General features: G+C 41.3%; 1 protein-coding gene across 2 annotated transcripts in view; it reads right to left on the reverse strand.

The window, feature by feature from the left end:
- acaca (acetyl-CoA carboxylase alpha) overlaps window positions 1–12,861 on the reverse strand; it is a 212,138-nt gene that overhangs the window by 89,078 nt on the left and 110,199 nt on the right. For both annotated transcript variants that reach the window (XM_055658137.1, XM_055658138.1), the window contains one exon: window positions 10,834–10,974. In XM_055658137.1, the coding sequence (XP_055514112.1) occupies window positions 10,834–10,974 (141 nt within the window). The remainder of the gene's footprint in view (window positions 1–10,833; window positions 10,975–12,861) is intronic.

Here is a 12,861-nt window from a genome sequence, read left to right on the forward strand (position 1 = left end):
GAAACCAAAGGTCTCGGAGAAAATGCACACAGGTCATGGGAGAACGTACAAACTCCATGCAGACAGCACCTGTAGTCAGGGTCGAACCCGGGTCTATGGCGCTGTAAGGCAGCAGCTCTACTGCTGAGCCACCGTGCTGCCCTAATTCATTTCTGAAATTAGAAGTTGGTTTGTCACAAAACCAAAACAGAAGATGGGTGTATACTGGTGGAAAAAAATTCTTGATAAAAGGAGGTTAATTGATATGTGCACCAGCACACTTTTGTCAACAGGAGAAGCACTGCTCAATTCAAAGAGACCAGCACCATGGGAAGGAAAAACAGATTATCAGCAATAATTGTCTAGTAGATCCAATAAGGTTTTCTGACCTACAAATGTCTAGAATCAAGAGTGTTTTATTGCCATGTGTCCCAGATAGAGCAATGAAATTCTTACTTGCTGCAGCACAACAGAATATGTAAACATAATAAATAATATGATAAACGAGAGAAAGTTCAGTGTGTGTATATATATACACACACACACACACACACACACATATATACACACATATATGTATATGTATAATATAGATAGATATGCATACATACTCAAAAAACAAACAATAACAAGTGCAATAATAATAATAATAGTCTATTGTAGTTCAGAGCTTATTCGGAGGTTGTAGTGTTTAATAGCTTGATGGCTGTGGGGAAGAAGCTGTTCCTGAACCTGGACGTTACAGTTTTCAGGCTCCTGTACCTTCTTCCCGATGGCAGTGGTAAGATGAGTGTGTGGCCAGGATGGTGTGGGTCTCTGATGATGTAGGCTGCCTTTTTGAGGCAGCGACTCCAATAAATCCCTCCGATGGTGGGGAGGTCAGATGGGCTGGGCAGTGGTCACAACTTTTTGCAGACTTTTCCGCTCCGGGGCGTTCAAGTTGCCGAACCAGGCCACGATGCAACCAGTCAATGCTTCAAACCATGGGAACAGTTTGCTCTTTATAGGTCACGTGAATATAGGACCATATTTCTCACTAGGCAATGGTACTAAGCTTTGCGTTGTTAACCTTTATAATCACGATAAGGTGAACTTTACAATAGGTAATATTAAAATCATTGACAAAAAATGATCAGTGATCAGCTATCATACCGTTTAAATGTCATCTCACCGCATCTTCAGCAGGTTCACTGTTAAACTGTTTAAGTTCAGTTTAGATTCTTGTCCTGTGTACTGAGGTATGCGTGCTATCCGGTCAGCAGAAAGACAATAAATGATTACAATTGAGCAATAACATGATAAAGAGAATAACATTTAGTGTAAGATAAAGCCCAGTAAAGTCCGATAAAAGATAGTCCAAGGTCTCCAATGAGGGAAATGTATCCGAGGATCACTCTCTAGTTGGTGATAGGATGGTTTAATTGCCTAATAACAGCTGGAAATAAACTTTCCCTGAATCTGGAGGTGTGCGTTTTCACATTCCTGCACCTCTTGCCCGATGGGAGAGGGGAGAAGGGGGAGTGACTGGTCCTTGATGATGCTGCTGGCCTTGCTGAGGCAGCGTGAGGTGTAGATAGAGTCAATGGAAGGGAGGTTGGTTTGCGCGATGGTCTGGGCTGCGTCTACAACTCTCTGCAATTTCTTGCGGTCTTGGATGGAGCTGTTCCCAAACCGTGCTGTGATGCATCCCGATAAAATGCCTTCTACGGCACATCTGTCAAACTCAGGTTAAGATATGTGCTGTCTCTGTAGCTCCATCCAGCTCTAACTCTGATGTATCAACCTCTCTGCTCACTGCAGAAACGGCAGTCGTGTCTTTAGCTCGCTCTGACCCACCTCCTTTGACTCCTCCCATAATATCCTATAATCATTCTATCATCAACTGGTCAGCAGTCCTGAGCTCCCATCTAACTGTGCTTCTTATACTATTTCAGTGTCATTCACCCTTGAGTCTTTATCACAAAATTTCATTCACCCTCGACTAACTTTTCTTGTTTTTTTGGTCATATTCGTCTTATTCTCCCTTGTGTATAATTTTATATATAATTGATTTTGTCACATGAGCAAAAAACATAAACTAATTTCTTAAGTTTTTATTTTATGCAACTTTTTGAAAATCCTAAAAATATGTAAAGAAAACTAAGAGTGAAAAAAGTTTAATTACCACTGGAGTTGGAAAATCATTCTATTAGAATGATAAAAAACCATTCCAACATCTAAACACTGGCCTTCAGCCCCATACTACCCTTTCGGACTTTGATTGCTGCAGTTTTATTCTTGGAAAACTAGCCCAAAAAACCATGGAGTATGTGATTTAATATATTAGCATCCAACTAACATAACTTTCTATAACTCTCCCCAACGAAAGCTCACAATACCACCAAATATCAACACGCCAATTATAAATTTATGTTCCCACTAGCTCGTCTGGTCTTCCCTAAAAGGTTATATTACTGAAATATTTGGGAAATATCCTGCTACTTTGAAATTAGAAAACCATAGGTAGAGAGAAAAAAACATATCAAATTTCCAGCTCCACTGCCATTAAAACCAACAGAGCTTTAATGGCAATGCCTTTTTTGAGTATAGGAAGAAAAAAAAATCTGAATAAATTAAGTCATTCACCCTTCATTCACCCCCCCCCCCAGTTTTCATTCACCCCCCCCCCCCCCCAGTTTCATTCATTCACCCCCCCCAGTTTCATTCACCCTTGGGTGAACCATTCACCAGTTTAAGAAACACTGATCTAACTCATTGGAGACCCTCGGACTATCTTTATTAGGAATTTACTGGATGTTATCTTACACTGAACACGATTCCCTTTTTCCTGTATCTGTTCACTGCTGACGGCTTGATTGTAATCATGTACATTCTTTCCGCTGACTGGATGGCACACAACAAAAAAGCTTTACACTGTTCCTCGGTACACGTGATAATAAACTAAACTAAATTTATAGCAAATAAAAATAAAGCACTTTGAAAGAAATAACACGTCTACTCTGATAGCATTAGTACAAGGAAAAGTGTTGTTCAATTTCCACCTTGATGTCATATTCCTATTTTTAAGATTAAATAACTTTCATCTGCATTTGTACAGATAACCATAAAATGTAATGTGGAGAATGAAGAACCTGTTCAACTGAAATATGTTCTTTTTTTCATTTGCATAGAGGTACTAAAACAACCGAAAAGACAAGACAGGAACAAGTAGACTCTATAGGGCAGTTTGCAACCATTGTGAGAAAACATGACTGTAATAAGGAGTGCAATACTAAACTTGCCTCCTTGTCACATTAACCAGAGACCAAAAATCAAAGACCTTGTTAAGCATCACCAGTTAAAGAAACCGTTAACTGATGATGCTTAACAAGTTTGTTAAAAATAGTCAGAAAATTATGCCGCAGTTTGGGATAAATCAGGATTATATATTAAGGGGCCTAAAATGAGGGAGTTACACATGTTTTCTGCACTGTTAGTTGTGTAGGTCTGGTCTAACTTGAATCTAGACATTTTGTGAACTGTTTACATATCCATCTCATGGCACGATTCAGGAAAATACCCTGCAAACCTCAGCAGATTTTGGCAGGTAAAAATATAAGATTCCTTATTCTGAATAATATTTGTAAACCAGATGAGTTTTTCCCAACGATTGGAATGCAGAAACGTAGTGTGTCGTTGTTATAATTCTAGAAAAAAATATCCTATAAACTTCAAGTCTAGACAGGGTAAAAAATATCAGATCTCCACCCAAAACATCACCTATTCTCCAGCACTGTGTGTGCTTTCCCAACAAATGGTGGTTTCATGGATACTAGCTTTAAATCCAAGGTAGACAAAAAATTGTTGGAGAAACTCAGCGGGTGAGGCAGCAGCTATGGAGCGAATGAAATAGGCGACGTTTCGGGTCGTGGCCCTTCTTCAGACTGATGTGGGGGAGGGGGGCGGGAAGAAGAAAGGAAGAGACGGAGACAGTGGGCTGTGGGAGAGCTGGGATGGGGAGGGGAAAGAGGGAGAAAGCAGGGACTACCTGAAATTGGAGAAGTCAATGTTCATACCACTGGGGTGTAAACCACCCAAGCGAAATATCAGGTGCTCCTTTAAATCAAAATTTCTTTCATTATTTGAACTTAAATTTCCTTACAGCCAAAGAGATTACAACTTGTATCTTAGTATTACTGTTCCAGAGCTTAGGCTGCTAAAAAAAAAAGAATGTAATCACCACACTGTTTAAAATTAACTAGTAGTTATCCCATAATTTGCTGTTTGGGAATGTTACAGAAAGTTAAAGACTTTTAAGGAACGGAATAGATTGGGTAGATGCACAGAGTCTTTTACCCAGAGTAGGGAAATCGAAGACCAGAGGACATAGGTTCAAGGTGAAGGGGAAAAGATTTAATAGGAATCCAAGAGGTAACTTTTTCACACAAAGGGCGGTGGGTGTATGGAACGAGCTGCCAGAGGAGGTAGTTGAGGCTGGGACTATCCCATCGTTAAAGAAACAGTTGGACAGGTACATGGATAGGACAGGTTTGGAGGGATATGGACCAAACGCAGGCAAGTGGGACTAGGGTAGCTGGACATTGTTGGCCGGTGTGGGCGACTTGGGCCAAAGGGCATGTTTCCACACTGTATTAATCTATGACTATGACTTGGAGAAGCAACATATTTTGAAAAAATGAATGAGAGGAAATCTTTGTTTTAACTGTTATATTTGTCCAATACGCTGTGATCTTCATTAATGGGGAAACAATATTTCTGTGTTGAAATTGCCTTGGAGCAGGTAAATTAATAAAAGATTTACTGGTACAAAATTCCATGGTCCCACTATTTTAAGAAATTGGTAGCCTTTAACAAATACAGCTCAACACTATTCTTAAAGAAGGCAATGAATAAATTTCACATGAACAGATGTCAATGATTTCAGGCGCGGGTTTAATCTAACTGTAACATTGTTTTGTGCAATATTCATTGTATATATAACGGAAACAAAAAAAAAATAAAGGACATGGACTTTAAAGGGTTAAACATGACTTTTTCCTCCTTATTTTGCTATCAAAAAAGACTGCTTTGCTCATTAATTACTTCACTAGCGGCATACACTAAACTCTATTTTATAAATGAGTTCTTTCTACCCGAAGCTTCTCTCTTTAATTACAACACCAAATCCTATTTTGGAGTTGTTGAAATATTTTAAGCACCGTGTTATATACTGCTTGCACAGCATCAGACAGAGCGAGAGGTACATGTTCAAGTCCTGGCAGTGTGGTGCAGCTGGTAATTTCAACCAGGGGCAAACCTGACTCCTTTGGGAATAGACCATTTTCTGAGCTTTCATCAGCCACAACACAGAATGGAAATTGTGTGGCTGGTTTCACTTCCTCGCAAACATGCAGCGCTCGGACGTGGGATTAATATTAAAGTACTTAGGGGGATACGCAAGTATACGAAAAATGGTCTCGAGACCGAGGAACTTGTTGGAAAATTACGTTGTGCGGCTAAGATTTAAAACACTCAAACTAAAATGATCGGTTTCTCATATTTAGCAAGATAAAAATTAAGCCTGTTTTTGCGATGTTGCCAGACTATGCTTTGGCTAACAAACAGTGGAACAAATCCTTTTAGCAACCATTGTAAATAAAACTCAGCAATTAAAAATTATAATTTTACCCCAATACTAAAAGAATCAGGATTGCGTTAAGCAGGAGAAGCTGAATTGAGCTGACTGTAGACCTGTTTCCAAGAGGGATGATCGTTTTTGTGATGCTTTCAATGCTTTTGAGAAGATTGCCATTCACATGGTTCTTTTGGCCCATTTACTCACTCTTTAAGAAAACAAATCCTATTACAACCCATTCAATGTCATTCTTAGGATCCGATAATGCACAAATATTGCTATTTTCAACTAAATTCTATTCCCATCCAAAAGTATTTACCCTCAAAATTCTTTCAAATATTGCAAGGCAAATTTGGCCCTTGGATGAAAGTTTAAGGGCCTGTCCCACTTGGGTATCATTTGCGCGTCATTTACGTGAAAATTGGTTGGCGCGTCGTGACGCGTGGTGGCGTATGCAGTGACGCGCGGTAATGCGAGGCGCCCCAGGATTTTGGAATGCTCAAAGTCCTCGCGTGCCACATCCCTTGCGCACGCTGATGTACTGACGGCGTGCGTGTAGCAAGTGGTGACACATGGTTATGCACGGTGATGCACCAACATTGCCTATGCTGATTTATTATCCGTCACCGTGCGTCAACGTCCGTAACCATGCGCCGCTCGTACGCCATCAGCGCGTCATTTGAGCGCCGCACCATGTGGCCACCCAGGTATAAAGAGGGCCTAATTTTGAAAAATGTTCACTGGGAAAATCCTTACCACGGAGATCGGACTAAGTACGAACGACATCGCAAATGGCTTCCAAAAGAAGCAGGGCCCTCAAGAGCATTTGGCACGACTGTCGTACTGCTACACAATTTTCACGCGACTGTCGTGCATCAGTCACTACCGGCCTGTCGCGGAAATGACGTGCAAATGACACCCAAGTGGGACAGGCCCTTTAGTTAGGTTTATTTTGTCACATGTACTGAGGCACAGTGAAAAGCTTTGTTTGGTATGCTATCCAAAGAGATCAGATATACCTCACAAAATACCATCAAAGCAAACTCAAGTACAATAGATAGAACAAAGGCAAGATACGGAATGCAGAATAAATGTCTGCAGCAGTGTTACTGCTGTTGGTGAAGGGATTGATGATATCACGTTCATGATTGCTCATGGTATCAGGTGGGAAAGTTAGTTATGAAGACAATGTAGGTATGTTGCGAAACTTACCTTCATCGTCGCTGCAGGTCTGTCGCTGCCCGTGTGCGCGGTTTTGGCGCCTTTGAGAGGGGGGGCGGGTTTAAAACGCGATTTTCTCTAGGGTATTCAAATCGAGGTTGTTCAGCCTGCCTAGTTGCTGACGAAAAAATCGCTGCGACATTAGTTCGCTGCTGCTATTTTTAAACTAAATTGGTTTATTTAATTGTTATAGTAGGTTAAAAATCATCCTCTAAACCCGCGACCGCCGCCAACGGGGACGGATCTCATGTAGGGGACAACGCAAGGTAGGCTGTTTATTTTTACATTAAAAAGCGCTTCTTAAGATCCCTTTATACAAAATTTTATGTTGCGAGTAGCTGATTTGGGGGCCCATTCAATCCTGCAGTATTTTTCTGGGCATATGGAGTACAAATTCACCACAATGGGAACGTTCCAAACCATCGCGTTCCACAGGATCCCACTCGAAAGCTGATTTAAATGTCCATTAATTTACAGCAATTGAACACTAAATTCCTTCCATTTGGCCTATACATTAATGAAAATTAGATTTTAAAATCATGTTTTATTGCGAATTCTTGTGTGAATGTTATTTGGACATTTAGGCTATTTAAAAATGTTAATCTTTTCTTAAGAAATGGATAGATGTTTAGATCTATGAATTGAAGTTTGGAATTAGCTACAATTGGGTAACTAACTAATTATATGGTTTAATTTCAGGTCATCCAAGTAAGATTGTTTAATATTTGTTTCAGAATGCTTCAATCTATAATAACTGAACATTTCTTTCAGTTCTCTTAATTAAAAAAAAAGTTATGGCCATTTCACTGTCCTCGATCACAGCTTTTGTGTTAAGTCAATAGAAAATCAATAGGGAACAAGATGCTAATTTCCGAGTATGAAAATGGCCATAACTTTTTTAGTATTGAAGATATGAAAGTGAATTAGGTGTCAAATTAAACTTATTTTTGTGCTTTATCTGATGGGATAAATTGCAGACTTGATTTTTTAAATCTCAAAATTTTGTAACATTGCTAGACAATGCAGAGAGGTTGCGAGGTGCAGGTAGACTATAATATGGGGAAAAAAAGGTTATTCACACTTGTTAGAAGGACATAAATTCAGCAACAATAAATATTAGTGGTTGATTAGTAAGGGTGTCAGGGGTTATGGGGAAGGCAGGAGAATGGGATTGAAAGGGAAAGGTAGATCAGGCATGAGTGAATGGTGGAACAGACTTGATGGACCGAATGGTGCTACTATAACCTATGAACTTATGTTCAGAGAGGGGGTGGTATCCTCTGACATGTTCAGGTGTATTATTGTCACATGTAGCGAGGTTTGTTTTGTATGTTATCCAAACAGATGAGATGTACCATACATAGATACAATTAGTTCCAACTCAAGTACAATAGGTAGAGCAAAGGGGCAGATACAAATTGCAGAATATAGTTCTCAACATTGTTACACATCAGTTCCTTATTAAAAGTGCAATGTCCTCATTGAGGCAAAGGTGTCAAACAGTGTCACTGAAAATTAATATGAAAGCACAATCATTAAGATGGAGAAAGATGCTTTGTATTTTATTGCAAGGAAAGGGAAGTGGAAAGCGGAATCTTGCTACAATTTTATTATTATTACAATGGGCAAGTTTGACGGCACCATGGCTCAACTGGTAGAGCCACTGCCTCATAGCGCCAGAGACCCGGGTTCGATCCTGACCTTGGGTGTTATCTATATGGAATTTGCATGTTGCCCTGTGACCGCGTGGGTTCCTCCAGGTGCTCCGGATTCCTCCCACAACCCAAAGATGTCAAGGTTTGCAGGTTAATTGGACTCTTTACATTCCCCCGAGTGTGCAGGGAGGGTTGAAGAAAATGGGATAACATAGAACTAGTGTGAATGGGTGATCGATGGTCAGTGTAGACTCATTGGGCGGAATGACCTGTTTCTATGCTGTATCTTTCCATCAATCAAGTTAAGGCTTGGCATACAGAGACTCCCTGGATTATGGGAGACCTGACTCACAGATATCTGACATTACGTCAATTCTCCCATAAATGCTCCGTTAGCCTAACAAATAATGTCAAAATGTTTCACTGTATTCATTAACGACTGTATACAGTATACGTTCTATAGTGGGTACTGTGGATGAAATGAAAGTACAGGAAGTGGATGCAGAGCGTTACGATATTGGTGGCTGTAGAAAATGGACAACAGCTCAATGCAGGAACAGGTTCTACCCCTCTGTCATCAGCCCACCATAAGATGGGGTACTGTTCGATTCACCTCAAACTCATTGCAGACATAGGACTTTGACATTGCGCTACAATGCTGAGAACTATATATCTGCACTCTGTATCTTCCCCTTCGATCTACCTATGGCACACAGGTTTGACTTGATTGTAATTAAGTATAGTGTTATCTGATATGGTTGTATAGCATGCAAAACAAAGCTCTTTGCTCTACACGTGACAATAAACCTAAACCTATATAAAGTGCTGAGATAAAACGAAGCAGTAATGTGAGAAGGGAAGTTCAACAATATTGAGCAATGGCTATTTAATCGTTTTAAGGAAATTGTTGGTTTCAGACTTAAGGAAATATTGAGTTGCGGACATTCCTCAGGAATGGAATCCCTACGTGAGCCGGGAAATGGCTGTATTCTGTTCCGATATTTTATTCAACTCAGGAAGGATATAGACAAAAAGCTGGAGTAACTCAGCGAGTCAGGCAGCATCTCTGGAGAAAAGGAAAAGGTGACGTTTCGGGTCGAGACCCTTCTTCAGACAGAGTCTGGGGAAATACTTGCCTTTCCAAATACCATCTAATGCTGTTTGCTATTGATGAGCCTTGGTTTAACATTTCACTCGAAAGACAACTCCATTGAAATACATTTTCTGGGTAATGCAATCTCTGGTTTATGTGCACTAGTCTGTGAACCGACTCTTGAGGCCAGTACATTCTACAGAGGTGAGAGCGCTTGCAACCGAGCCAATCTGCAGTAGTTACCACCGGCAGAAATTCTCTGTAAGAGACTGAAGTTCAACCTTCATGAAGGCAGTAGCTACCAGCAGTGTCTTATGTCCACATCTTTTTTTCAAACTGTAACAAAATTATCAGCACAAGAATGGAAACAGACTTCTCTAAATGAAGAAACCTTTTTCCTGTGGCAAAATGCACGAGAATGAATTATTTCAGAAAATTCTTATTTCAAAATTTGTCACACACTTTTTCCACATTTAATTAGTCTTGCATTTATAATATTCCGCAGGGAAGGAAATTTGCCAATCTTACAGTCTGACCTGTAAATCCACCAATATAATATGATTGACTCTTAAGTGCCCTCTAAAGTAGACTAACAAGCCACTGAACTATACCACAACCATGGCATTGAAAGAAAATCAAATGGACCATCATCAAACTACAGCGACCTCCATAATGTTTGGGACAAAGATCCACCATTTATTTATTTGCCTCTGTACTCCACAATTTGAGATTTGTAATAGAAAAAAAATCACATGTGGTTAAAGTGCACATTGTCAGATACCACACCCCACGAAGTCTCACGGTATCAGATCAAACGTAGGCAAGGAAACTCATCACCTTAACCAGCGATCATTCTCCTTCAGCTGATGTGCCAACGCTCCTCCACACTGAACAACCAAAGCAGTTCCTGTGGGTGGGGGGATCCTAATGTTCATCACCCAGAGTATTTTGGTACCGCCAGCAGCAACCAAACTGGATGAGTCCACAAGAACATGGCTGGCAGAGCAACTCTGCAACAGCTGGTGAGTGAACCAACGTGATATTAATCACCCGGAGAAAACCCACGCAGTCACAGGAAGAACGTACAGATTGCACCCATAGTCAGGATCGAACCCGGGTCCCTGGCGCTGTCAGGCAGCTGCATCACCGTGCCTCCCCAATTGCATCTGTGTTTCACCCATTTCTTGGCCAAGTGGTTTTCTTGGCATCTGGCTAGTGCTATATATACGAAGGCCATACTATGACATGCTTTCTAGTTTCCTTGCACTTACCTCATTGCCCCCAGGAAGTCTATTCAGCTGCAGCAGCTGACCTTGACTGTCCAGCACTAACTCTGTGAATGTCATTAACTCCGCAGGCATTGGAGGCAACTCGGCCTGAACTTCCAATGAGGTCCATAGTTTAATTAAAGCCTAAAAAGGAACGAAAAGAATAACTCATTGATGAATTAGAGAGAGGTGCTTTGTATAAACCATTTCAAGAATGCACAAGTGTAACTATCCTATGCCACAGATAGACACAAAGTGATGGAGTAACTCAGCGGGTCACACAACATTTCTGGAGAAAAAGGATGGGTGACATTTGGGTCGGGACCCTTATTCAGACTGTCCTGACCCGAAACATCAACCATCCTTTCTCTCCAGAGATGCTGCCTGACATGCAGAGTTACTCAGGCACTTTGTGTCTATCTTTGGCATAAACCAGCATCTGTAGTTCTTTGTTTCTATATCCTAAACCACTGTTGTACCAGATATAAAGAAATCTGAAACACTTTCTTGGTTCTCATTTGTTTCATGACTTCATTGTAAGTAGCAACAATATGGAACTGAACATTTTGCTGAGAATCCACAACCACAAATGGCAGCTGATGAAACAGCAGGATTATAGACAAATACATCTCTCATGGGTTGGGGGTGAACAAATGTATAAAGCCTTGTGCTCTGTCACCTATCAGTACTGCCCGCTGAAAACAGACTTTTGGATGTGGATGAGGAAGACTTGTTATTGCCAACAAAACGTGTAGGAAGGAACTGCAGATGCTGGTGTATAGATACAAGATGCTGGAGTAATTCAGCGGGTCAGGCAGCATCTCCAGAGAAAAAGAATAGGTGATGTTTCGAGTCGGAACACTTCTTCCTTTTCTCCAGTGCCTTTAGACTTCCACACAGAACGTAAACAGGCCCTTCAGCCCACCGAGACCGCGCTGACCAGTGATCATCCCGTGCACTAACACTATACTACACACTATGGACAATTTACAATTTTACCAAAACCAATTAACCTGTCTTTTGTGTGTGGGACGAAACTGGAATACCCGGAGAAAACCCACACGGGAACGCACAAACTCTGTACAGATAGCAACCCAAGTCAGGGTTGAAACCGCTTTGCTGGCGCTGTAAGGCGACAAGTCTACTGTTGCTCCTCTGTGCTGCCCATCCCAGTATCATTCAAACACATTTTCCCTCCTTCCCTCCCTCCAACATCACCTCTCTCCCACATTGTCTCCACCAGGGCAGTTTACAATAGCCAATTAATATTATCAGCTTACACATCTTTGGGATGTGGGAGCATCTTGGGGAAACCCCAATGTGTTTGAAGCTATAACATGTAAACAGCACCCAGACAGCACCAGATGCCAGGATCACAGCAGTCTGTTGGAGCCAGAGCTTCACAGCACTATCTGTTTAACTTGATAACTTCCTCTGATGACCTGAAATAATTATTTTACAATTAACTACACACTTTAATAGAGACACAGGAAACTGCAGATTTCTTGAGCAAAAAAAATAAGCGCTGGAGGAACTTAGCGGGTCAGTTGGCATTGGTGGAGGGAATGGACAGACAACATTTTGGGTCGGGACACTTCCTCAAGGGCCTGTCCCACTTACGCGACTTTTCAGCAACTGTCTGCGACCTTCAAGCTCGGGGGCACTCGACTGAAAAACCGCGACCTGGATCGACCATCAGTGATGAAACCGCGAGCTGGATCAACCGTCAGCACACACATACACACAAACACATCGCAAAGGCGGGGGCCAGGGAAAGCGGGGGAGCGCTGTCTGAAATTCACACCGTGCAAAGCCAAAGGTAATACCCGTGATGAACAGGAAGGTTAAAGGCGGCTGGCACAGTGTACGGTAAGTCCTTTAAAAGAGTGGGGGTGGGGGGGTGGAGTGGAGAAGGGGAGAGAAGGAGTGGAGACACTTTTAAGAAACCAGGTACACAGCTGTGAAGTTTAGTGGGCATTTAACATTACTGGTCTGTTTTCCTTGGTGCTGAAAACTCATGCTTATGTTTTT

This window comes from Leucoraja erinacea, chromosome 28 (genome assembly GCF_028641065.1).
Source record: "Leucoraja erinacea ecotype New England chromosome 28, Leri_hhj_1, whole genome shotgun sequence".
Lineage (NCBI taxonomy): Eukaryota > Metazoa > Chordata > Chondrichthyes > Rajiformes > Rajidae > Leucoraja > Leucoraja erinaceus.